General features: G+C 32.6%; 1 protein-coding gene across 2 annotated transcripts in view; it reads left to right on the top strand.

Annotated features, from left to right (window-relative positions):
• The window catches only part of LOC118204472 (A disintegrin and metalloproteinase with thrombospondin motifs adt-2-like), a 209,312-nt gene that overhangs the window by 149,765 nt on the left and 32,938 nt on the right, over positions 1-26,609 (top strand). For both annotated transcript variants that reach the window (XM_085827588.1, XM_085827587.1), the window contains exons 15-20: positions 4,632-4,752; positions 11,173-11,309; positions 16,308-16,365; positions 21,731-21,881; positions 24,452-24,506; positions 24,606-24,720. In XM_085827588.1, the coding sequence (XP_085683714.1) occupies positions 4,632-4,752; positions 11,173-11,309; positions 16,308-16,365; positions 21,731-21,881; positions 24,452-24,506; positions 24,606-24,720 (637 nt within the window). The remainder of the gene's footprint in view (positions 1-4,631; positions 4,753-11,172; positions 11,310-16,307; positions 16,366-21,730; positions 21,882-24,451; positions 24,507-24,605; positions 24,721-26,609) is intronic.

The following is a 26,609-nucleotide window of genomic DNA, read 5'->3' as shown; positions in this document are numbered from 1 at the left end:
TACATAACTTTAATACACTAAATTAAAGTTATTTTATTTCATTTAAAATAGCTGTAAACTCAAAGCAAATACTTCTTCAGTCAGTACTTCTGTTAAGCTGTTTGTATTTAGGTAGATTACTTTCTATTCTATTTTAAGTATTAAGATTCCAACATACATTCTATATTAAGTCTATGTGTATATCTAACATGTATTCTGTATCATCTATTCTATATTCATTCTAACATGTATTCCTTATTAAGATTACTTTCTGTTCTATTAATTACATGCTATGTAAATTCCAAGACTTCTACGTTATGTAAACCTCTGTGTTTGATTAATGCTGTTTCAACCTCTGTGTTTGATTAATGCTGTTCAACGTAGCTATTAAAACCATTAATATTTCGTTTATATTTAAAAATGGAATTGCAAGACTTTCCAAAGCATGTATTCTGCATCATTATAGAGGAATTTTAAAAAAGTGTGCATGGAAAGTGAAGTCTTACACACTGCGCAAAATAAAAAAAAAAAAAAAAAGAGACAGTTCTATATCTCTCGTTTTACTGGGTCGGTTGCCGAAATTCAAATTGCGTTTTTCATGTCTCGAAGGCAGGATATATATTAGATTTATATATAGTATTGTTCTAATATAGGTATTTTGACACAAAATCGGACTATTTCTGAAATTCCATACAACTTCTTTTTTCCATATTTCAAGTCTACGACTCAAATTTTGCCTAAATATTAAATTTTGTAAAATTTGGTGAGAAATTTACGGAGAAATTCAAAAATTTATCGTGGCACATTTTTTTTCAGTTTGAGTCAAGAGTAATTCACTTAGCGAACTTTTTAATTTATAACAACCTATTTTCCTTTCCCTTTTCTTTTTCATAGTACACAAGCGAGAAAAAGTTTTCATTCATACTTTCAAATAATTTTAAGAAAGTGTGTAAACCACATTTGCCATTATTATGGCTTATAATATATATGCCAAATTTCCGAACGAGCCAATATGTAAATTCACGCAATCTTAGAAAATTTTGAATAAAAAAACTCTAATTTTTTGCAGGTTTGCCTAGAAATACATCTACTATAAGATGATGTCAAAACTTTTATAGGTTATAATGCAAAATATTTCGAAAAATTTATTAAATATATTTCAAAATACAAATTTTTTTTAAAAAAAAGAAAATCTGAAAGGTTTCAGATTTTAAATTACGTCCAAAGAGCCGTTTCTTTAACATTTTGTGTGTTACCTTTATTTATTAAACATCATATTCTCCGCACTTAAACTATAAAATTCAGTTCAAGAGCAATATCACGAAATAATTTTGAACTGAGAATCTTTAGAATTTTGGATACACAGTCTCACGCGCTGGAGATAAGAGTGCTTTTTCTGTACAGCGTTGCCATTGCTCGCTTTGAAATCCTTGAGTTTGTTAATCAAAAATTCGTTAAAGTTTTACAAAATATGAAATCGATCATAAAAGAAATTCCAAATTTCGGCTTCCAGATGTCCATATTCGCAGTAGAATTACGTCATTCAAAATTCGATGGCTCTATGTACCGTTGTTTTATCACAATGCGAGAAATATACATATATTTATGCAGATTCTACATTATTTAATTTCTTCAAATATAATACAGAGCGATAAGATTTGGTGGCAACGATTTGAAAAGTGAAACGGACATTCAGACTGAGTCGACGCAAAATTGCAAAACGGAAACAATAGTCCCTCAAAGACAAAGACCCTTTGGACTAAACATAAATCATAAAACATGTACGAATTATATTTGCATTAAGTCTATATTTCGAATTCTGGAAGAAGAAATCAAGTATGTTTAATAAAAAAGTGATTAATAAATATATATCCAATTCGATTAAAACTTTTGAGACAATTTTTCAAAATCCACCCGTGCGATTTTTACAAAACTTGGCAGTTTGGCATAATTTGAGTCGTAGAATCGAAATATGGAAAAATATTGGCATGTCATTTCAATTCAATTTTGTGTCAAAATACCTACATTCGAGCAATGCTTTATATAAATCTAATATATATCCTAAGTAGCACTTTCGAGACACGAAACATGAAAAACGCAATTTGAAGTTCGTCAATCGGTGCAATAGAAAGGGAGATATAGAACTGCCCCCTTTCTCTCTCTCTCTCTCTCTTTTTTTAGTCCAAAGGGATTTGAATCCCGGAGGACTATTAGTTTCGTTTTGGCATTTTGCGTCGGACTCATAAATGTCGGTTCACTTTTCAAACTGTTGCCACAAAATGTTAGAGTCCTGCATTATATTTGAAGAAATTAAATAATGAAAAATCTGCATAAATGTATGTATATTTCTCGTATTGTGATAAAACAACGGTACATAGAGTCATCGAATTTTGAATAACGTAATCCTCCAACGAATATGAGCATGTGGAAGACCAAATTTGAAATTTGAAATTTGTTTTATGATCGATTTCCTATTTTTTAAAACTTTGACGAATTTTTGATTAACAAACTCAAGGATTTCAAAGCAAGCAATGGCAACGTTGTGCAGAAAAAACATTTTTATCTCCAGCGCGTGAGTCTCTGTATCGGAAATTCTAAAGATATGCTCGTTTTAAAACTATTTTGCGATATTGCTGTTGCACTGGATCTTATGGTTTAAGTGCGAAGAACATGATATTTAATAAAGAAAGGTAACACACAAAATGTTAAAAAACGCCCCTTTGGACGTAATTTAAAATCTGAAACATTTAAGTTTTTTTTTTTTTTTTTTTTTGTTGTTGTTGTTGTTGTTTCAAGTCTTCTGAGTAACACTTATTACTTAAGTTGCATTTTTTTTGCCATAATCCCTCACAGCGTCATGGCAACATGCTTATATCCTAGACCTAAACTCTTCAGTTTGAACCGCTGTTCTTTTATCGGTGTTTCTTTTAATTTACTTTTGTTACTTTTGACATAATGTTACTTTTTATTTAATATTATTTGCCTTTACTTATGTTAGGTTTCCATTCAACTTTTGTGCTTCAGTTATTTCTTACTCGCACCTCGAAACTTATATGAATAAATTTTCTCGTGATTTGTTCCTTCTAGTATACAGACAATATCAAGGATTTGTATCACATATAAAAACAGTTTTGTTATTTTTTAGTTGCTAAACATATTTTGTGAAACAGAAATAGTCAGTGGAGGGAAACTCGAAAATAGCGATTCCTCTCATGTTTTAAGTAAAATACAGAAAAACATTTTATGCACATTAACGAAGTTTGCTCCTATTATAAAATGTTAATGAAAAATGATCCGAAAAATGTTTGAAGAATAATTTAAATTGTGATAATCATTATGTATTCAACGTGACTGATATCAAAATATTTTACGTTTGAATATTTTTATTTCAGATATCCTATCAATACAAAAAGTATTTAAGTTAAAACACAATAAATTAAAATAACAAAAAAGAAAATCTGAAAGGTTTCAGATTTTAAATTACGTCCAAAGGGGCGTTTTTTAAACATTTTGTGTGTTACCTTTATTTATTAAATACCACATTCTTTGCACTTAAACCATAAAATTCAGTTCAACAGCAATATCGCAAAATAATTTTAAACTGAGAATAATCTTTAGAATTTTCGATACACAGTCTCACGCGCTGGAGATAAAAATGCTTTTTCTGTACAGCGTTGCCATTGCTCGTTTTGAAATCCTTGAATTCTTTAATCAAAAATTCGTTAAAGTTTTGCAAAATATGAAATCGATGCCTAACAGTAGGATTACGTCATTCAAAATTGGATGGCTCTAGGTACCGTTGTTTTAGCACAATGTGAGAAACATGCATACATTTATGCAGATTCTTCATTATTTAATTTCTTCAAATATAATACAGGGCGATAATATTTGGTGGCAACAGTTTGAAAAGTGAAACGGGTACTCAGAGTGATTCGACGCAAAATCGCTAAACGAACACAATAGTCCCTCAGGGACAAAACCCCATTGGACTAAAAAAATCTTTTTTTTTTTTTTTTTTTTCTTTTTTTTTTCTTTTATTACTCTATTTTTCCCCCTTGCTTGCATCTTAAAAACTTTTTTGAAAAATAAGTTCTCTTTTAAATTAAAAAATTATATTAAAAGTATTAATATTATCGATAAAAGTAGCATTCCTAGATGTAGGATTCAAACTGACACTGAATTTGAAGCGCTAAAACATTTTTGCAAAACTACCGACGATCTCGCCAGGACAATGAAATTAAATGATATTAATGTTACTTTAGCTTCTGGTTTCTTGCTAATATTTAAAAGTACGCTGTAACGTTTCACACATTCAATTTAAGGTTGTCTATCGTAAACAGCTAAGCGAGATCAGCGACTCAAACCTCGTGCGATCTTCTTATTAGTATAATATGCTTGATTAGCACACATTGCAAATTAAATACTTTTATTAGCTCTTATGTGATCTGATTAATTCAATTAATAACACACATTGATAAATTTGTATAACCTTCCATTAAGTTCCATAAAAATATTTTTAACAAGCAGGGTATTATGTATTTTAAAATCTCGAAATTACTATTGTTATGGGTGGAAAACTAAAAACAAAACGCATATATTTTTATCTTAAAATATTTCAATGTTTTATACGAAACATTCCTTTTACCTCCCAGATTTGCTCATTATCGACCCGGAAACTAATGCTGGATGAATTCATAAGTGACACTTGTCGTCAAGCTTCTGCTAGAGACAACACTTTAGAAGTAACGGGTACCCAATTTCCCAGTCAAGAAAGTGAGTATTCCTTCAATTTCTACTTATGAAGTGTAGAGTTCAATTTAATTTCATGCCTTTGCTACTTTTCTATAAAATAGTACTTATTAAATGATTCAAAAATTGAAACAGTCTTTCATATAAATTGATTTTACTATAAAAGCGTATAGAAAAGAAAATAGGTAGAATTTTTATCTTTCAATAAAGAACATTCGATCGAAAGTAATTCAGAGTTCAAAAGAAAACCTCAAGGATCTTTCTTCTATGAAGGTTTCTGTTCATATCAATAAATATCTTCCAAGCAAAGTCAAGAAAATTAGGTCTGCGAAATTTTAAAATAGCAAAAACATATTTGTTGTGGAGAAAGAATTGATCAAGTCAAAATGTTTAAAGAAACTGCTCTTGATCTATTGCGCTCAGCATCCCCAATTAAAAAATCTGATGTGTACACCACATGACTTCCTTGTACGGAATATTAAATTATTCGGATTTTTTCTTGCATTTTATTTAAACTTATTAGATTGAATTAAACCTACTTCGCCGACAGCGCATAAACCACAATAGAATAAGTGCATTCTTTAAAATTCACTTTGTTTACCATAGCAACACTCTGGCGCTAAGTTTACTTAACAGTATTATATTTCATTCATATTATAACTCAGAATGCACAAAATGTATATCATTTAAAGAATTATCTAATCGTTGCCATATGTTCTATACCAATACTATAATAAAGCTAGAACTATGTATAAAAGAAATTAAGCAAATAAAACAAAAAAGAAACAGTTTTTCACAGACGATTGAGTATTTCTCATTTAATTAATTCAGTTCTTACTTCGCGAGAATGCAAAAGTACATAAAAACTCAAAATATCTATATTACAAATTACGAAGTAAATCTCAAACACTTGTTTCCTCGAAAAAAGTTCCAGAAAGGAATAAGCATGATTTAATTCGCAATAATAAATGAATGCGTTATCTTTGTTGTTGCGAAGTTAAGTTTCTCTAGATTGGCAACACATCCACTAGTCTCCTGTTTCAAATGTAAACATCAATGGCCGCCATTAAAAATAGGCTTAGCGGCAATTAAACAACTTTAAAATTGCTGATAATTCTAAAAATATTGCACACAGATTTACTAAAGGCATAAAATCCTTAACCGGAAGATAAAAACAATATAATTCAATCATTTTTAAAGAAAAAAATGTACAATTTACAAACATATAAGAGTAAAGAAACTGAGATCACTGAGCCGGGTAACAGAGTGGATATATATATAAATATATTTATATACGTTTGGTGCGGCCGATTGCAACCAAAATACGAGGTGCACATCTACATGTTATAGCAGTCCTATAGACAAAATTTCAACGTTCTGAGGCTACTCGTTTTTGAGTTATGCGAGATACGTACGTACGCACATACGTACATACGACCGTACAGACGCCACGAAAAATTCTCTTCAGAATTCATTTTAAAGCAGTTTTATAATTTTTTTGAAGGAAAAGAGTATTTTATTCTGTCCTTACGTACAGATATCACGCAAAAACATCGTTAAATTGCATTCGATAGCGGTCAAAATGGATATTTTCGTTGAAAATGCGGCCTGAAACTTTTCGCGATTACAATACTTCCTTTTTACTTCGTACAAGGAAGTAAAAATAGCAAAACTCTTTGAACATACTTTATCTTGATACACTTCACAGCCATATTTATAATGAAAATTAAGTTTCAGAGATTTATAAAAATAAAAATCTAAATATATCATAGAATTAAATATGAATCATTTTTATTGATGTCTGAAACATGGACCCTCTTATATATATAGTTCTTAATTTAACTGAGCCTATGGAGGATCTTCCAGAATTTTATATGAACACATTGAACGATTCCACTCTGTATACATCAGCCTATTCTCAATTCGTTCTAATCTTTGCAATTCCAACGTATGCAGATTTTCAATGCATTCCGAGCTCTCGGAGTGCGTTAAGCAAAACACTTGTTCAATTTATTCTTCATGATACATTGAGCTGCTAAATCGCGGATATTCTTTGCTATTTATATATGTAGATTTTTACCGTATTGTATTCATCTTTATTGCTTGTAAGTTTTATTAAGTTTATTTTTCCTCCTTACATAAGATCCAATGTGAGCTCATTCCGCTTAGATAAAAAAACAAGCTGTGCAATGTCACTGTTGCATTCTAACCAAGAAACGCTTATAACTATGGCAATCCCTCCCAATTTCACTTCAACAGTAGCAACGGACGTTAGCTAAAGAGACTATAAATAGACCGGTTTGAAGTTTGCTCACCCTCCATATGCTCGTCTGGCATATCAGTCTGCTTTACAAGCTGATACAACTCAACATCCCACGGAAGCTCGTCCTCATCCTAAAATCTTTCCTTGAAAATAGAACTTTTTAAGTAAAGCAGGGAGATATCTCGGCCATATCTCATCCTTGCTGTAATTCCACAAGGGTCTATTTTAGGCGCAGTACTCTGCTTAATATATGTTTACGACTCTTCAACTTTGAAAGAAGTTTGGGTCATAGGACCCAAACTTCCTGTTAGCGTGCTATGATGACGACGCAGCACATAGTAATGAAACTAGCTGTAAATGGCGGCAATAAAGTAAACCATTAGCTAAATAAAAATGGGGAGATTTACAAACGTTTTCTGTCTTCTAAGTCAAGATTTATTAATGCCGTCTCTCGAGAATTTAGTTTTAATAAAAGTCTCTGAGTAAAAGAAGATCCCAGAACCAAGAGGTGGATATGAAAGCCGTCATAATTATTATTTTCGTTTAAGAATTATTATTTTCTATTATTTAAATCCTTTCTGAATTTAACTCCAATTTGTATTTAATTATGTTCTATTAATTTGTGTCTAATTGTGTACTGTCATTTTACGTTTATACGTTCCGAAAAAAATTACTTTTTAAAAACAGATTTTTTAATAAACCTTAGGATGTTGATTTTAAATCGCTGCTGTTATTTCTAGAAAAAAATCAGAAACATGAGCAAAAATTTAAAAGAATGTTACTAGCAACAGAAAAAGAAATCAATATAGCAGTTTGTTAAAACCATGATACTCACCTTTTACTATAGATTTAAGACTGGAAACAATCCACAGTAAATCACACATGCATACCTAAATTTCTAACAGGACATTTTAAAATATTCACAGTGGGGGTTGACGCAGTTTGCATAGTCGGAAATTTGAATAAGTAACTGCAATAAACTGACATAACAACTTTTAAAATTTTTTGAGGAGTCTATTCGCACATTTTTAGATTATTTTCATTGTATTGACAGAAATATTTTTCCTAAAATTTTGTTTTAAATGCTCCATTTGATAGCGCTTAATCTTCGTTATCTTTCTACATCATAATTTCAAAGGCAATAAAGCCTTTTTAGTTATTAAAAGAGGTATTTTTTCCCACTCCTCTTGAACAGCTTTCCAAGGAGAGTTGTATGTCAACGTTTGGACAATTCACCTTTTAAATGACCAAAAGTGTAAATAGCCGTGGATAACACATCAGGAGATTTAGAAGGGATATGAGTGAAGGGTATGATGACCTTGATATCCATTTCTTGTTCCATTTTTTCCAGGGATTTAACAGTAAATTTTAACGTGCGGCTTCTTTGTCTTCTTTGTCTACTCATTGATGGCACTGTGTTACCCACAGTGCCATCAATGAGTAGAACTGCATATCATAACAGAGGAGACACTTCATATTTGAAAGCTGGGTATAAAATATATTTCTGATAATATGTGGAGTTGACCTTAATAGTTTTCTGCACTCTCTTTAATTTTTATTTGCTGTTTTATCAAAAACCAGCAACAATCATAAATCCCATCGAAAACCTTTCTTAGGATCCTTTGAACCATGTTCTAAGATTTTTCTCTTCTCTTTGATGATAATAAATCGATCTCTTTGTATTATGGTCAAGCGCTTTAAAACCCATAAGATCTTCGAATATGTGACTGTTGCAAGAATTAGGGTAACTTATTTATTTTAAAAGAAATTACTTGCAACTTTTTACAGCTGACTACGTAATACAGCTGCTTTCTGAAATAGTAATCAGAAAGTTTGAGTTGCCACAAATATTTTTATAATTTATTCCGCTTTGTGACAAACTTTTTCGTCATGTTCCCACCTTGCGCGCACAGTTTAAAACATTCTTTTGCATAATTTTATTCCATATTTAATATGTATCTTTTATAACACTTGGAAACTACTGTGAACCAAAAATTCTAAGAATTCCATGTTAAATTTTTATTTTATTTGAAGTTGAGTTTAAAAAGTGTATTTTATTTTAAAAATCTGTAATGTTTTTGTGCATAAAAATGTTTAATATTAAAATATTCATCATATTTTTGACAAGATAGTGCCCATATAAAGAATTCCATCAACTTTCAAGTACGTACCATTAGCCATTTTTAAAATATCATGCGCGCAAAGTGGAAATATGACGAAAACTTTTGTCACAAAGCAGATTAAATTACAAAAATATTTGTGGCAACACAAACTTTCTGGTTACTAGTTCCCAAAGCAGCTATATTACGTAGTCAGCTGTAAAAGGTTGGAACTAATTGCTTTTAAAATAAGTAAAATATCCTAATTCTTGAAACAGTCACATATTCGAAGATCATAAGGGGTTTAAGGTGCATGAGCCCCCTTAAATATGCGGAAGATTTATCTATTGTGACTACATTTTTCTATTTTTGTCCGGATAATTGTTTTTCAAAGAGAATTCTGCAGCACGTTATGCTTTCGGCGATATGTCATAGAGAAAGACGATGACGATGCACATTACGTTTTCTCGCGTTTTTAAGATTCAAATCAATATTAATCACTTTGTTTATAATTGATACTGAGCATTTTAATGATTATGCAACTGTCCTTTGACTTCGTAGATTTTTCTTTTAACATTAAAATTCTTACCTTTGCAACATTCGAAACATTTCCTTTTTTTTCTTGGATAAGTATTTTGAACAATTTTTCTCCTTGAAGACAATCTTTGACGTTTTTCTTTTCATTCTTAATGACAATATTATATATCCACAAAGACATTCCTTTTAGGCACATAGCCTTAGTGTGCTTTGTCTTAATTAAATAAACCAAAGCAAATTTATCAAATTTATGATTATTAGTTTTCTTCTTGATTTTTTGTTCTGCTATCAACGAAATATTTAAAAATGGTGAGCAATAGTTAAAAAAAAATACCGAAGTCTCTCAAATCCTGATTCACTATATTCTTCAATTCTTCATATCACCTCCTATCCAAGATCAAGTGTTCTTCGAAAATGCATTTGAAATATAGACAAGGAAACGGTCTGATTAATCAGACGATCCAGATGATTGATGTTTGAATAATTAAACTTCTAGCGTGAAATTGAATTTAGTAATGTTTATGTATTCTTATTAACTAACTGCAATAATCAGTCATACATGAATAAAACATTTTTTTCTGTAGACCGTAACTTAGGATCTGTTGCTTCCGTTTCCGTTAAGTAGTCTTCATTAATCACAAAACTTCGAAGTTCTATTTTAATGTGTTTGGTAAGTGAATATATTTGTTGAACTCAAGCGGAAGCAGTACTGCAAACAAAAAAAAAATGTGAAAGTTTTCAGATTTTAAATTACGTCCAAACGGGTGTTTTTTTAACATTTTGTGGGTTACATTTATTCATTAAATGTCAAGTTCTCCGCACTTAAACCTTAAAATTCAGTTCAAGAGCAATATCACAAAATAATTTTAAATTGAGCATATTTTTAATATTTCCGATACAGGGTCTCACGCGCTGGAGATAAAAAAAAAAAAAAAAAAAAAAAAAAATTCTGTACAACGTTTGCAATTGCTCGCTTTGAAATCCTTGAATTTGTTAATCCGAAATTCGTTAAAGCCTTACAAAATATGAAATCGATAATAAAACAAATTCCAATTTTCAAATTTGGGCTTCCAGATGCCTATATTCGCAGCAGAATTACGTCATTCAAAATTAGATGGCTCTAGGTGTCGTTGCTTTATCACAATGCGAGAAACACACATACATTTATGCAGATTCTTTATTATTTAATTTCTTCAGATATAATACAAGGCGATAATATTTTGTGGCAACAGTTTAAAAAGTGAAACGGACATTTAGAGTGATTCAACGCAAAATCGCAAAACGAAAACAATAGTCCCTCAGGGAAAAGGCCCTTTGAACTAACAAAATATTATTCGAAAACTGTTCGTCTGTAAAATAATATTATTTTATTTCATAGTCATTCCGCAATTTCCCTATTAAATTAATCTTATAATTTGCTTATATAATTCATGCGTGAAAATTGTGTATTCTGTTAAAAATCATAATGATATCTGTATAAACAAAAGTGACTGAATAGAAACAGGCAATAAAACTAATATATTTAATTCCTTTTGCAAATGTCAGATTCCCATTCATGCTACGTTTGGTGCCATAAACGAGGAGGAGGATATATGACCCAAGGCTGGACCATTCCAGACGGAACACCCTGCTGGAGAGGATACAACAATCAAAACATGTACTGCGTGAAAGGAGAATGTCAGGTACATTTTATATAAGATCTTAATTTTACACAAACAGCCGCCCATATGATATAGTGGTTAGGGGTACCCTACTTCGATACCGAAGTGCTCGAGTACAAATCTCAGAGAAGACACGGATGTTTGTAAATGTATAGTGTCTTTGCGGAATAGGAGCACTCTAAATGTATGGCGAGCCACATAAGTACTTTTATGTGGTTTAGTAGGAGGGTTGGGAGACCACCGGACCACGCCCCTGGAGAGATCTCCCTCAAAATTGGGGTGGAAAGTAGAAGTCCAACCTCCTTAATGCTCCAGCAACTATTCTTCCATGAAGATGGACAAGACAACGACAACAACAGTTTACACAAACGAGAAAATAACGCTAACAGAAATATAGCGTTTAGACATTACAACCTATGTCAATAAACTTTTGTATAATTCCAATTAATTAAGGAATTTGTTTTGGTTGGGTGCGTGAAACAGCCCTAAATTCATTAAAATTATTAAGTGTGTGTTTTATGATATAAGTTCATGTTAAATTCAAAATTTTCCAGCAGTTCTGGATAAGATTTAGGAATATTTAACTCCCAACATTTTTAGAAAATTAGAATTTCTTGAGTGTTCTGTCTTAGAATCTATTTCTATATTCCATAAATAATAAAATTTTAAGAATAAATTTAAGTGTTATTCCTCTTATAGTTTAAAATAATATGCCAGAAGTAAATTAAATTTGAATTCTAAAACAGAATTTTGTTCGACTTCTTATTGTTCTGCCCCGCCAGTTGCCGAGACTGCAATTGATAATTCGTTCCGGTTTCGAACCCGGGTTCGAAATTTAGCTTTTACGGTTTTCCTCGTGTGTAACGTGAATATGACCAGCTTACCTTAGAAAGTTCTTCGCGAAGGCATCCCACCCCTTAAATAGCCCTTATGTGGTTTACCATATTCAAAATAATCTAACAAATCTTATTAATATACCAGTCGCTGCATTTTATCTGGATTTGTTTACACAGTCTTTGAAAATTATTTATGTCGTCGGTTCGTTTGGTTTGGTTTATTTAATTTTAGAAAAGCACACTAGGGCTATCTGCCTAAGGGGAGGGATGCCTTCGAGGAGGACTTTCTAAGATTTATGTCGTCCGAGCATAAAAGTTATTCTCGTTTATCTTGATCGTTTTGCAAAAGATTTTGTTTTCCATCTTCTATTAATTCCAGTAATGATTTACCCACATGGGAAAAAATGCTAGAAATAGACAGGGGGAAAATCAAAAATTCTGATTATTGCCTAGATTTTTCAGTCAATAAAATCAAATTTTGAGTAACATAACAATTTTAACCACTTCAACGTTTCCCACGAGAGCAACACGTCGATTTGAAAATTGTCGACAGGCGTTAGCAACGTCCCACACTCGTCGGGGTTAAATATAGCCTGGATCGTTACCCTCGAGAGACACTCGTCATTTTGTTTTTTTTTCCAACCCCTCAAAATGCAGCAAATATCAAAAGAAGTTGTGGGGTTCCACCCTTTTATCTAACAGCTATGGGTGTAGGAACCTACACCCATAGCTGTTAGATAAATGGCATAGCTGTTAGATAAATTCAGTAGATAATGAACAGCTAAGCGAATAATCGCTTTAATTCAAGAACAAAGACGTAAGCTCAAGGCTTGATTACCCTTTATTATTCAAAATCAGAGTTTAAGAGTTGGCCCCTTTCTCAGAGCTTACAGCAAAGCCTCCACTTGGGCTCGAACTCAAAATAATCAGAAATAAAACTTAACTAATGCTTAACCGAAGAGATATAGCCGAAGCTATCAAATTTCTAAGTAGTTGGCCCCTAAATATCGAATAAGCTAGCGAAGCTATCAAGGGCCTGAAATACGGCCGGGGTAGTTTAAGCTTAGAAAGAGACGTAGCCAAAAGACAAACGCGCATTAGTCCGAAACTATAAGACTGTGTCTCGAAGTCAGTGTAACTTCGACTTAAATACACTCTTACTCATTTGCATTAAACGCGGTTCTAAAATCCCATACTGGTAGGAAATTGTAAGCTGAAATTAGGGAGGACAGAAAAGTAGCTTTAACTAAAATGAACTGTCAGATACTTAGGATAAACCTTACAAAGTCATTAATGGTATAACTGGTCACGAGTCCTTCACAGCGGAGTTATGTCAAGATCGCACAAAGGTAAGTTTAGTTACAAAGATAGTGTTACGAATTTGGTATTTAAAAAGCTAATGTTAGTTCAATTATAAATTAAATGGTTTTATTTCTCGCGCAGTGCAGCGCGTGACGAATATTAAAAGAAAGCTAAGCCGGAAAAATTAAAAATACAAGAGCGCGTGCGTTAAATAAATAAATATCTCTTTTTGATTTCGAGAAAGTACTGGAAAATTCTAGCGCGTGATTTTAAAATCTTATAAAAGGAGGAAAACATCTCAGTTTGTAGGAGTTGCTTAGTTTGTTGTTGTTTAGAAAAGTGCCGTTGTTGATTATAGCGAATTCGCGGATTAGCGTTCTTTAGCTGTTTTGAATTACGTTCTATTGTGCATTTAAGTAGTTAAAAGATAACTACTGTGAGATATTGTGATACTGCATGATAATTTGAGAAAATTTAAGCATTTCTGTTGTGATAATAATAAATTTTTGTTCATTTTTCATCGGACTTGTGCATTCATTTCATAACGAACCCGTACGCACGCAACAATAGGAAACCTTCAGGCTACGACTTCAGCTGGCATTGCATCTGAACTACTTCTCATTTAAAACCGTGTTTGCAGGGGATCGTCTTCGCTAATTTTCAGATAATGGACTATGTATGCAATAGAAATTTTTGCTTCTAGGCCTTTTATAAATAGGGTCTTGACAACTGGTGAAAGCTTGCCTTTGGAGGGGAAAAAAGGAACCAAATACTTGAGATTCGTAGGATGGTGAAGGGGGTAAAATGGTCCCCCTTTTTTTCTTAAAAAATTTTACTAAGAAAAGATTATTGTCTCTCTAGTGGCAATTAGGGCTGATTTTTCTATGCGTAGATCCCATTAAATGAAATTTCTAAGACTTAAAAATTTCTATTTGTATTAGTAATACTGAAATATTAAAACAAATCTTATTCTTCCACGATTGCAGACAAAGTACCTAGTGCATCTTTAATACTTTGCGATATATCTAATTTGTTTAACTGTACTAATTTCTCCCTTCCATTGCACTAAATTTTCTTTCTTGTTTAATACTTAAATTCTTTTTTATAGTAAAATATTCTTCTGATGCTTAAAATATGCTTATTTACACTCATGTCCATAAATTAAGGATAATTCGGAGTCACGCGGAAATCGAACACTAAAATAAATATATCATCTGTAAAATCACTACACACATCTTCAAGAATCATGCGCAAATTTCAGGAAATAACCAGATGACACCGATGGTACGTCACAATGACGAGAGTGATATATAATGAATACAGGCAAAGAAGTAAAATTGTTCGCAAGAGCTTTATAAGCATTTCAGTGCAATAACCGAATAGTTATGACACAAAGGACGCATTTGGATGATTTTTTACGTGGTAGAATTATCGGCCGTCTGGAATGTGGGCGTACCCAACTGGAAGTATCAGACGAACTTGGAATTGCCCAGAGTGTCATCTCCAGGCTTTGGCAACGATTCCAAGATGATGGTACTGTGAGTAGACGTTACAGCACAGGTCGCCCCAGAGTTACCACGCCGAATGAGGACCGGTATTTGGCAGTTACTGCCAAAAGAAACAGGAGGAGCACAGCCTCAGACCTGTCTCGTCAGCTCTCTTCAGCCACTGGTACAATTTCAAGACAGACCGTTTCCAGACGCTTAGGGATGCTCGTAAACCTGTCAGATGCGTTCCACTTACTGCAACTCACTGTCGCCTGCGGTTAGCCTGGAGTAGAGAGCATGCATAGTGGACACCACAACAGTGGGCTTGTGTGATGTTTTCCGACGAATCCATGTTTAGCTTGCTGTCTGATTCTCGCCGGACTTTCATATGGAGAGCTCCAGGTACCCGTTACCCCCCCAGAAAACATTATTGAACGACACCGTTACGGTGGTGCAGCAGGAGTGCTCGTTTGGGGTGGAATTATTCTGGGTTCTAAAACTGACCTGCATGTTCAAATTGGAACCATGACAAGCCAAATCTATCGGGACGTCATTCTGGAACGACATGTACGTTTGTTTCGGGGCGCCATGGGCGCACAATTTGTGTTTATGGATGACAACGCCGGTTCTCACCGTGCAAACATCGTAAGCGAATGCCTTCAGTCGGAGGATATCACCCGTATGGACTGGCCAGCATTCTCACCGGACTTGAATCCAGCAGAGCACGTGTGGGACATGCCTGGCCGACGAGTTGCAGCCCGTCAACCTCTTCCTACATATCTACCGGAACTTCGGAGAGCATTGCTTTTTAAGTGGTGTAATATGCCCCAAGATCAGATCGACAATTTGATACTCAGCATGCCTAGGCGTTGTACGGACTGTATTGCATCGTCTGGGAGACATACAGTGTATTAACAATCATACCAACCATGTAATATTGGTTTTTTGTAACTAGGTTTTTTTTGTAATTTGCTCCAGGGAGAAAAAATCGCTAATTTTTTAATAATATCAAACATATAGCATCTTTTTTTTGCTCTTTACCTTTTGTTTAATAAATAAGCTTTACAAATAAGTTAAATTTGTTTTGCTTCTAACTCTTCCTTTGCCTGATTTTGCATTATCCTTAATTTATGGACATGAGTGTATATTAAGACAGGTTAGGTTAGCTGTATTTTATGATCATTTTACAAAGAATTATTATAATTTGTATGCGGAAAATTACATCTACTAAGAGGGGAAATTGTTCAAGTGATTTTTAATTTTTCTCATTCAGTAGATTTAACTTTCGTATACATGAACAGATCTATTAATATGATCTAATCTAAGTTAAAATAAAGTTAATAATTTAAGTACAGTCACTATAATCTAAAATATTATGTATGTTATTATTGCAGCCCTTTGATTGCAATGGTTATAGTACGGACAGTGCAAATGATCTACGATGTTCCTCAAGTAAGTGTCTAGAAAATATTGATTCAATTATGATTACTAAATAATTATTTTAGTTAAAATATTCTCACAATCTCTCTTCGAAATATTTCACAAACTGTATTTAGTCAAGAATGAAAAGCCAAGCATCTTAAAATTAAAAAAAAAAAAAAACTGTAAAAATACTTACTTTACAATATCCAGTTCAATTTGCTTTCAAACTTAATTAATAATATGATGCAATTAACGGAGCTGTAATAGAATGTAAGTTTACACAAGTTTCTTAATGATTCATTACATCCAAATTATTTTCTGCAAGCAAATATTTAAAAATACTGAAATAATTACGCAGATTCACGGAACTTCATAATAACTCAAAAGATGGCATTGGGTATAGGAGTGAATAATGTGACAAGGACTAATTATATTTGAGCGTAAAAATATTTTATTTGTTTCATCTATCTTTTCTTCAAACTTTCTGTCTACTTCCAACTTTGAGGTATTTCAAATAGTCTCCAAATGCGAAAGACCGGAAACAAAACTAGTCTATTAATAATATGTAACTAATAATATTTTTTGTTCTCTGTACATACTTAAAAAAATCTTGAATGCACTCACTGCTCGTAAGATTGAAACTCGCTTTTTCTATTTCTAAATTTACAATCTGTGTAAAAATTATTCAATATTAGATGTATTTTTCACTCATTATAAGAAATTTTCGATAATTTAACGGAAAACGATTAGTGGTTCCTGGATTGGAATTTCGCACCTCTGTCCATAATGATTTTCGAATTCCGTTTTCATTTGAAATGAGGTTTTTTCTAACTCTAATTCTAACACGATAATTTAACCTCGTGTTCTTCAAAGTATACCACGACGTGTACACAAGTAAGTTGTACTACTAAAAAAGTAAATAAATGTACAATAGCACTGCAAATGTGGAAAATTGATTAAATAACAATAAATAAATTAAAATAAGAAATAAAGAAAGAAGATAAGTAAAATAAGAATAAAATACAATAAAAAGTCATAAAGTGATAATAACTCAAAACTTTTAATTCAGAATGAACTTTCGAAAAGCTAAAATTGTCTCCTTAGTCCGAAAAAGTTCAGAAATAATTGTTCTCCAAGGTAAACACAAGTTTATTTAAAGTTGTCTGAAGTATCTTCTTCTGCTGCACATGATGAATGCATTCAAAAAGAATATTCTTAACATCCTCATCGTCGTCCATAATGAGAGGACCGACAGCCAGGCGAAGCAGGCTGTCTCATATGTCAATACAATTGATATTGAAGTAACAGGTTGGAAGAAAATATCTATTCGAAGAATGAAAGAGTTTTTACGTTAACTATTGGAAAATGCAGTGGTTCTCTTCGCCTAAAAACAAAGGATTTATGGAACTTATTAAAGTCACGAATAAGATGAAATGTATGAACATTATTGATACTAATCAGGTTTTAATTGGATATGGTTAGGTTTTCGTTCCATTTCAACAGATTTAATCTGCAGGAAAATTAAACTGTGCAATAGTTGTCAGGTTGATGATGATGCTAGGCATTTTGTGGTTGACTGTAGTTTAACAGCCCCTATTAGACAGATTTTTAACGTTACTGATTTTAGTGTAAGTATCATTAATTGTAAAGTTTTCAAATCATATACCATTGCTCTAATGAAGTTTATTAATGAAAATATGGCGCTTGTAGGAATCTTCTGTTAAAATTGAATTCTGTATTTATATGGGTTTTATATATCTGTGTTGTTCTATGTTGTGAATGTTTTTTAATTTGGTGTTAGATGAGCTTACTTATTTTTATTTTAGTATTTTTGTTTGTTGTTTGGGTTTTGGGTGGCTGGCTGCCCTTGTTTGTGGAGAGACGGGGGCCCCTTCTTTTGAGTTATGGGGATACTCGTGTCCAGGTGGGCTGAAGAGAACATCCCATTCGTACAATTCTTACATCCTCATCACTAACACCACAGCTGGCCCTTGAAGCAAGTCCAAATCATACATACATGCAAGCTTACAAATACAAAGTTATATAGCTTTTTGAAACTGCCATGTCCAGACAAAAATTGAGTTAATTTAAAATTTTTTGAAAACCTTTTATCCATTTTATCCTAAATCGCCTTTTATCCTGCGGAAAATCGTAGGAAAACCCCTTTGGTCCATTGGAAATAAGCATTTGCACATCAAAACGAATTGCTCATGGTCCCTGTTTCTCATGTAAAAGTGTAGAGTACGACAAAAAAAATTGTATCCACGAAGTTATTTTTTATTTCTGAAATGCAAAAAATAAACTTACTTCTGTGGTAAACTAATTGAAATGCCCTTATTATATATTTAATTTTGCTTCATATTAGTATTGTTTCACAGGAATCTGAAGCATTCACAATAGACAGCTTAAACTACGTCTTGTCTTTGAATCTCATTATATAACCATATGTTAATAACAATTAATTACGTTATAACAATTATTGTCATATTATTTTATATTGACATACATTAGGAGCAACATTTTTATTCGAATCACATCTACTTTGGTTCTAAGTAACTTATGTTTTCTGATGTGATCTATTATGAATGCTTCAGCAATGCATCCATTACATTTTAAATCTCACAGAAATTGGTTACATACTTATTTTACAATTATTTTCCGAAATTTTATGCATACTTATGTTACTTTTAAAAATTATTTATCTTTTTAATGTGTCAAAGTGCTTCACTGATTTCTCGAATATTAAGTTCTAGTCGTCTCAATGACATATAGCATTATTATGTAGCATTACATTATAGTAGTATTATTATACTAGTATGATTATACTAGTAGATGAAAAATGGTATTTCTTCCACAGTTTAATGCGAATGAAGATTTCTTCAATTCGATGGAATATTTTTTGAGCAAAGAATGTAACCCACTCAAAAATAATCAATAACGCACTTGTTTTCAACTACATAAAATTAAAGCACGAAATTATTACTATAGCGATTATTATATTCTAAAAGGTTCAGAGCTTAAACTATCAGTTACATAAAAATATTTCATACACATATACTGAAATCCGAGCAGATTCCCAGAACTAGAAAAGAGCATTAATCATTGCATTAGCAAAGATAAGAAAATGACCAACATTTTGGTAACTTTCTGATATTATTCTGGTGTCGTGGCGTTACCTGTTTGTAAGGATAAAATATGCAGTGCCACGAGATCCTCAGTGTTTTTGAAGGTAGTAAATGACCTTGAAGCTGAACAGAGGTCTGTGGATAGAACCCAAATATCGTAAAGTTCGCTAGGCCTGAACTGTTGAGATTTGGATCTGTTTCCGGTTCTGTCGGTGATTCGTCATAAGTACCTCTACAACTGTTCCCTGGCAGCTGATTTTAAAGAACATATCATATATACATTAAGCAAAATAAATGCCGCGTACATGGTCACATACAACCTGATAGGATCTGATATGTTGTTGTATCTTATCGCAGCAAATCTCCACATAAAAGTAAAGAGAACCCTACATTTTTCCCTAATACGTCTAGTATTGCTTTATGAGCACCAGTTTCGGCCACGCACCCAAAACCTGCAGGGAAAAAAATCTGGGCCTTCCAAAATAAAATTCTCCGTTCCATCACCAGCTCACCTAGTTTCGTGAGAAACTTACGCATTCATATAGATCTTGACCTTCTGCGTGCTCGAGACTACATTCTAACAAGTTCTTATAACATTCTCACCAAAGCGATGAACTCAAATTACTCATATGTTGCCAAATTGAAGAACCATGATCCTATGAACAGCCATTAAAGATACCCGCACACGATTTGTCATAATTCAGCTTATTCTGTCCAGTGTATCTACGCTCCCAAGGAGTTAAAAACTTTGTAAATTCTAGAAAGCAGAAAAGGGACTACCACTTTGTACATATTAAGGAAATACGTTTGTTTGTATTGGTTTTGTATTGCCTGTATCTAGCATCTGTAAATTTTATCAATGAAATTGTTTGTATTTGCATAACATGTATCCTCTATCGCCCGCTATGCTGTAACTTCCGCGTCAATGGTTCATCTTCTCTGAATCTCTCTAGTTCGCTCCTCATGAATTTGAATTCTCCCATTTTCTGCCTGCACCTTACTCACCAGCGCCATCCTATTCTCTATACACCGCTACTTTCCCAGTAGCAAATTTAAAGGCAGGATAAAGCTCACAAGGGCTGAATGCTTGTGCACCACCACGATTTCATACAACTGTCCTTCACAACTGAGACTATACCATGTGCATAACTGTGTGCCCTGCGCGTTGATGTGTTTGAGCCTACCTTTGAAAGATCGCGTGCCCAATGCGTAGGCATCTTAATTAGACTTACTGCTGCATTTTATCGGTGGCGCTGTGACATGCGTGACCTCGTTAGTGGGTTTTGCCTAGATAGGCAGAATTGCGTGTTCTCGCCATCCGGCATTTTCGTCGCTTTCTGCTGTAACTTTTGTAACCTGTGGCCATTTATTATCAACGACTATTAGCGACTGGTATGTGCGTCCATGAGAGCTTTTCTGTCCTTAAAGGGGGTAAATGACCTTAAAAGTCGAAGTGAGATTTGGGGCATAAAAGCCAAACATCGTTACGCCGAACAAAAGCACTTGGGGGCTTAAGCTTTCTCTGCCGACATTTGAGTCTCTTTACCAGTAAGACCATTTGATCGGTCTTTGAAACCACCATAAGAATTTAAAATTAAAAAATAGCAGCATTTTAAGGTGAACCAAATTCTGGTTAATTAGTATGTGCCCCATCAGCATGATCAAACATCTTTCGATTTATGTCAGCCAGTCGTTTTGCACCATAAGTGCCATTTCTAGTACATAAAATTTTGATATACATAATGTTAAAGGTCTTTTTCTTATTTTATTTCTTGTTTAAATTTCCTGCATTAATTAGCATTCCATTCTATTTATTTGAATTAAACGAGTAAGCATGGTAGATTTTATGATTTTTTATTATATTATTATGCTGCATTTTTATTTCCACCATTGAGAGCCTTATGTTATTATTACTATATTACTACTGCTATTATTATGTGTTCTTCAGAGATACAAGTTACTCCCGAATTAAACCTAAAGATGTTCTCAAGAACTTACGTCTTTCATAACACAAGGATCGCCTACTTTAAATGATTGTATTATACATTTAATAATTGTATAGATTGCTTTTCTAAAGTGTAACGCTCCCGAAACTTTAAGCCTGATACTCCATTTGCCAAAACTTATTTACTAGAAAGTTTTAGCTAACTACCATAATCGCAATAAAAAAGAATCAGCCTCTTATAATAAGAAAATGTTCAATATTTTTAATAGAATTGAAATTTAAGACCTGCTTTATTTTTAAACATAATTTTTGTCTCATTATTTAGCGTTATCTGGCGCATCTGCATTATCTCCAGGTCCTCAGCCTTCTCTTTCAGAAACAGGTTGGGGGCCATGGCACAAGGTGAGTCAGTGTAGACCTTCATGCATGGTCAAAGGAAAAGGATTTCAACTTGTGTCCAGGGAATGTAATTCTGTGTAAGTTCGCTTGTTATTCATTTTATGATTATTTGCAACAGGTATTTTCATAATCTTCGATGTTTCTCCAGTACGTTTTAAGAACTCTGTGTTGGTAAGATATGCTCTGTATGCTATGTAACGGTGTGATCTGCTCGCTAACAGGGAATTTGCTTTATCAAGAAAACTGGTTTTTTTTTTTTTTTTTTTTTTTTTTTTTTCCTAAAAGATGGCATTTCAGTAACAATGTAAAATATTCGTGCAGTAGTTTAATGTAGCTTTGTATTTTAATGGACTGCTATAAGAAGGCGGAAATATTCTTTTCTACCTTTTAAAATTTTATGAGGTTATTAAGCATTAGTGATGCTTTAAACAATTTTAAAAGTGTTTATAATTTTTCTTTTTTAATTTGTAATAAATCTACCTATCCTAAATTTGTGGGTTTTCTAATGTGGAAAATATGGTGTTTAATACTGGGTAATGACAGAAGCCTCTTCGTGTTCATTTATTTGTGAGAAAAATGTTTTTTAATTTTCGACAAATGCGTTTTGCTAGGGGGATAATATTTTTCACCTAAAATGGAAGATTTTTACAACAGCCAATAAAGACCTTAAAGATATATAAACGTTGAAGTTCAAAGAAATTTTTATACATTTACAAAACTTCACTTACAGTAACAGTCAAAAAGTAACAAAAAAGTAAAATAAAATCTGAAAGTTTTTCACATTTTATGTTACGCCCAATGAGGCTTTTCTTTAAGCACACATGCACATTTAGAAAGCATTTGGGCTATTGTCCCTTTGGGCTAAAAATATTTATAAATAGCATAACTTTACAATTTCCAGTCTCGCGCGTTGGAGATACAAAATTTTTTTTCATACAGTGTTGCCATTGTTCGCTTTGAAATCGTTGAGTTTCTTTGAATATTAAATCAGAAATTTGTTAAAATTTTACAATATATAAAACAGACAATGAAACAAATTCGGACTTCTAGGTTCCCATATTCGGGTGGAGGACTATATTATTCATTATTTAATTCCTTTAAATATAATACAGAGCAATAATATTTGGTGGCAGCAATCTGAAAAGTGAAATGGGCACGTATAGTGAACCAATGAAAAATGCCGTTTCGAGATTAATAGCTCTTCTGGGCTAACGCCCCTTTGGGCTAATAGTAATTATTCTTTGGTAATATGACATTAGATAAAAAAAATAATAATTTTTGAGCAAGAAATGTCGAATCTGTGAGTTTTAGATTATTGTTTCATTGTTTGCTCATACGCACAGAACAAGATTTTCAAACTTTTTTAAAATGTGTAATTCCTTTCATTTTCTCTAATATTTTCAACAGTTGATGCTTAACGCGCAGTGTTTTAAGTACTGGAAGTTATATGAGAATATTCTGTATGCAAGTCTCAAAAATCTAACATAAATCCATATAAAGTGATTTCTTTTAAAGAAAGGAATAGTTAAAGTGGTTAAAAGGATTTCTTTTGTGTACTGAAACGAAACTGCTTGTTAAAATCACTCAAAATAAATTTATTCTCTCCCTCACAAAATCGCATGTATAGTATAATGCGATTCTTCCAAAGTGTTCTTAACTTATGTTGTATTAACGGCACATTCTGTTACTAGCTTGCAGAGTCATTACGTTATTTCGAAACAAGAGACGTGTGCAATGCTATCACCGGGACTCGAACCCTGGACCTCTCGAATACGCGTGGGTAGGCTTCAAATTACACCACGAAGGCATGAGGAAAAGAGGGAGAAAATACCTTATAAACTTTTCAAGAATATTCTTTGCAATATGCCTGAGTACCAAGGATTTCTCTTCATGTACAACTAAAGAAGGATTTTCGAGTTGGAAATTTTTCCTTAGTCAAAATTAATGTAGTTTGATCTCTTAGTCTCTCAATGACATCAATAATTATTATTTTTAGTAGTGACATTTTTGTAAAGAAAGATATTTTTTCATCACAGAATTTTACTCTTTCCCGACATTTAGATAATAAATGTTTTTCAATGCTTTTATTATTCAGATTCATCAATGAATCTTTTAATTATGTTACCTTTTATATATATGTACATTCATCATGAAATCTTATCATTTTGATTTAATGTGAGAAATTTACGTTAGATATTATTACTTGCCTTTAAGACGACTTAATTATTTTAGCTTTCCAAAATTAATAAATTTTTGTTGATAATATAAATAATTTTAATAACATATTAATGATAAATTTATAATAATTTAATAATGACAATTAGATAATAATTTTATAATAATTTGATACTAATATAATAATGACAATTTGGTAATATAATTACTAATAATAATTTGATAGTATAATAATTTGAAATAATATTAACATTTTTAAGCAAGAATGTAGTTTATTATTAACTTTCTCTAATTCCTTCTTTTTAACCCCTTAACTTGTGCAGATATGTTTTTACTTATAATGTGATTCTTAAAACTTTGTGAAAAGTAATGGTGCAGCTCTAACTTTTAAAAATTTATCAAAAACCGATCTATTATTATTGTATAATATATCAATTGATAATTATTGAGTTATGTTTCAATTTTTTGATAGCAATGGATGTCCTGGACAAAGGGATACATTCCAAATATGTGATGCTCCGCTATCGGTATGATTTTGTCAATATTATTTACTTCTTTTGATGCAGCTTTTAAAAAAATTATATTATATTTTATTATTTGAACTTATTAATATGTTTTTCCTGTAGACATGTGGGATTACAAAATCAGTTGAGCAATATGCAAATGAAGTTTGTCAGAGATACAGAGTGAAATATCCTACTGTGTTAAGTGGGAAAGGCCGACAACTTCCACCTCAACCTGGTAAGAAAAATGCGAATATTTGTATTGTAGCTAATTTTTAAGAGCTTCATTAAAAATTATGGCATAAATTTCCTAAATAAAAAAATATTGCTTCTTATTTGTGTTAGAAGTTTACATGCACTCCTATTTGATGTGGCACTGCAAAATGACATCATGAAACTGTACTATATAATAGAGATGATCGTTTTCGAAGGGTTTACTTTCCTTTTTGTTCGATTCTTTCTACGGAATATATTCTACGCTACGTTATGAATTCTCTACAGTCTTAGGCATCCTCTTCCTGTTTTTTTATTTTGTAAGGATTATGTTAATTTTATTAACAGTTAAATTTTAAGATATCCTTTCCTGTTAAATTCTTAACTTCAACTTACTACTTCCGGCTAGAACGTAGTTTTGGAATCCCTATTTAATGAGGAGGAGCGGTATTTAAACCACGAAGTTACTTACTTACAGAGGGAGAGAGAATCAGAGTTTCTGATTTACGCGCGTCTGCGTTTTTTGGGCCACTCTCTCTCTCTCTCAAAGGGTATCCGGACATAATCCCGACAGCCGAAATCCCGACAAGCCAAAATCCCGACAGGGTCGAAATCCCGACAAGCCAAAATCCCGACAGGGTCGAAATCCCGATTGTCCAATATCCCGACAGGGTCCAAATACCGACACGGGCGAAATCCCATTAAGGCCTAATGACCTCTTAACATACTTCCACAGCTGCTTACGGAAGGACATCGTAATGACAAAGGGTCGGCAGACCTCACGCGAAGGTCATTTCTTATCTTTTAGGCCTTTTATAATCTATGTGAATAGGAGAAAGAGAGAACTATGGACCTGTGATGGAATATCTTCGTGGTATCGCTCACAATGTGTCACTGTAAATATGTCGTTTGCATGTGTAAGTGATGTTTTCTTTTTCTTAATAAAAAGAATTTTATAAATCTTCATTTCAAATTTTAACGATCATTTCAATTTGTTAAAAATTATTTTAAGTAATGACATAATTTTTATGATTTTTTGATTTAAGCTTTTAATTAGTAATATGTAATATTTAGTTAAAAATTGTATTTTATTAAGCTAAATTGAATGTTTGTATTTAGATATTAAGTTGTCGGATTTCGACCCTGTCGGGATTCTGGACACTCGGGATTCTGACCCTGTCGGGATTTCGGCCCTGTCGGGGTTTTGGACAGTCGGGCGGGATTCTAGCTTGTCGGGATTTCGGCTGTCGGTATTATGACCCAGACCCCTCTCAAAGCTGTTATTACGCTCGGCTGTACTCAGGCCCTTGCTAAGCTTCGTAGTCAAATAAGTTAAGGGACCAACTCGATTTGAATCTTGATAACTTCGGCTATATTTCTTTAGTTAATCTTAATTTTAGTTGAATTCTTAGTCTCTTAAGTTCAAGGCCCAAGTGTCGGCTTTGTTTGTACACTCTCAGGCGGAGTTTTGTTAAATCTTATTGGAATAATAAAGGGTTAGTTACCCTTCTATCTTGTTGTTTCTTGTCACCCGAACTTAAGCGATTATTCGCTTATCAGTTCTTAAGATTCTTCACTTCCAACATTAACTTAGAATTACAAAGTGAGGAACTCTACAATTTCTTTTTCTTTAATAAATTGAAGTTCCATTTACACAAATAAATTTAGATTATAATATTACACATAAGTTTTCTGTGAAGATCTCAAAACCTCATCAAAATGTACATTAATAAGCAAATTTAAATTAATTTTAGCAATTTACCATTCTTTCTAAAATCCTTTCAGCAAGTCTATCCTTTCAGCATGTATATTCAAATGTACACATTTATATGTGGGAATTTATGTACAGTGAATTAAAAAAGAATTAGAATGTTCTGTGCATCTCTTTGGAATTGGTCAATCAACGAAATTCAG

The sequence above is a fragment of the Stegodyphus dumicola genome, chromosome 12 (genome assembly GCF_044657685.1).
Source record: "Stegodyphus dumicola isolate Sdum_Otavi_A_Nest chromosome 12, ASM4465768v1".
NCBI classification, from domain to species: domain Eukaryota; kingdom Metazoa; phylum Arthropoda; class Arachnida; order Araneae; family Eresidae; genus Stegodyphus; species Stegodyphus dumicola.
Note: the sequence above shows the minus strand (reverse complement) of the source record. Positions and strands in the feature narration are given on the sequence as shown.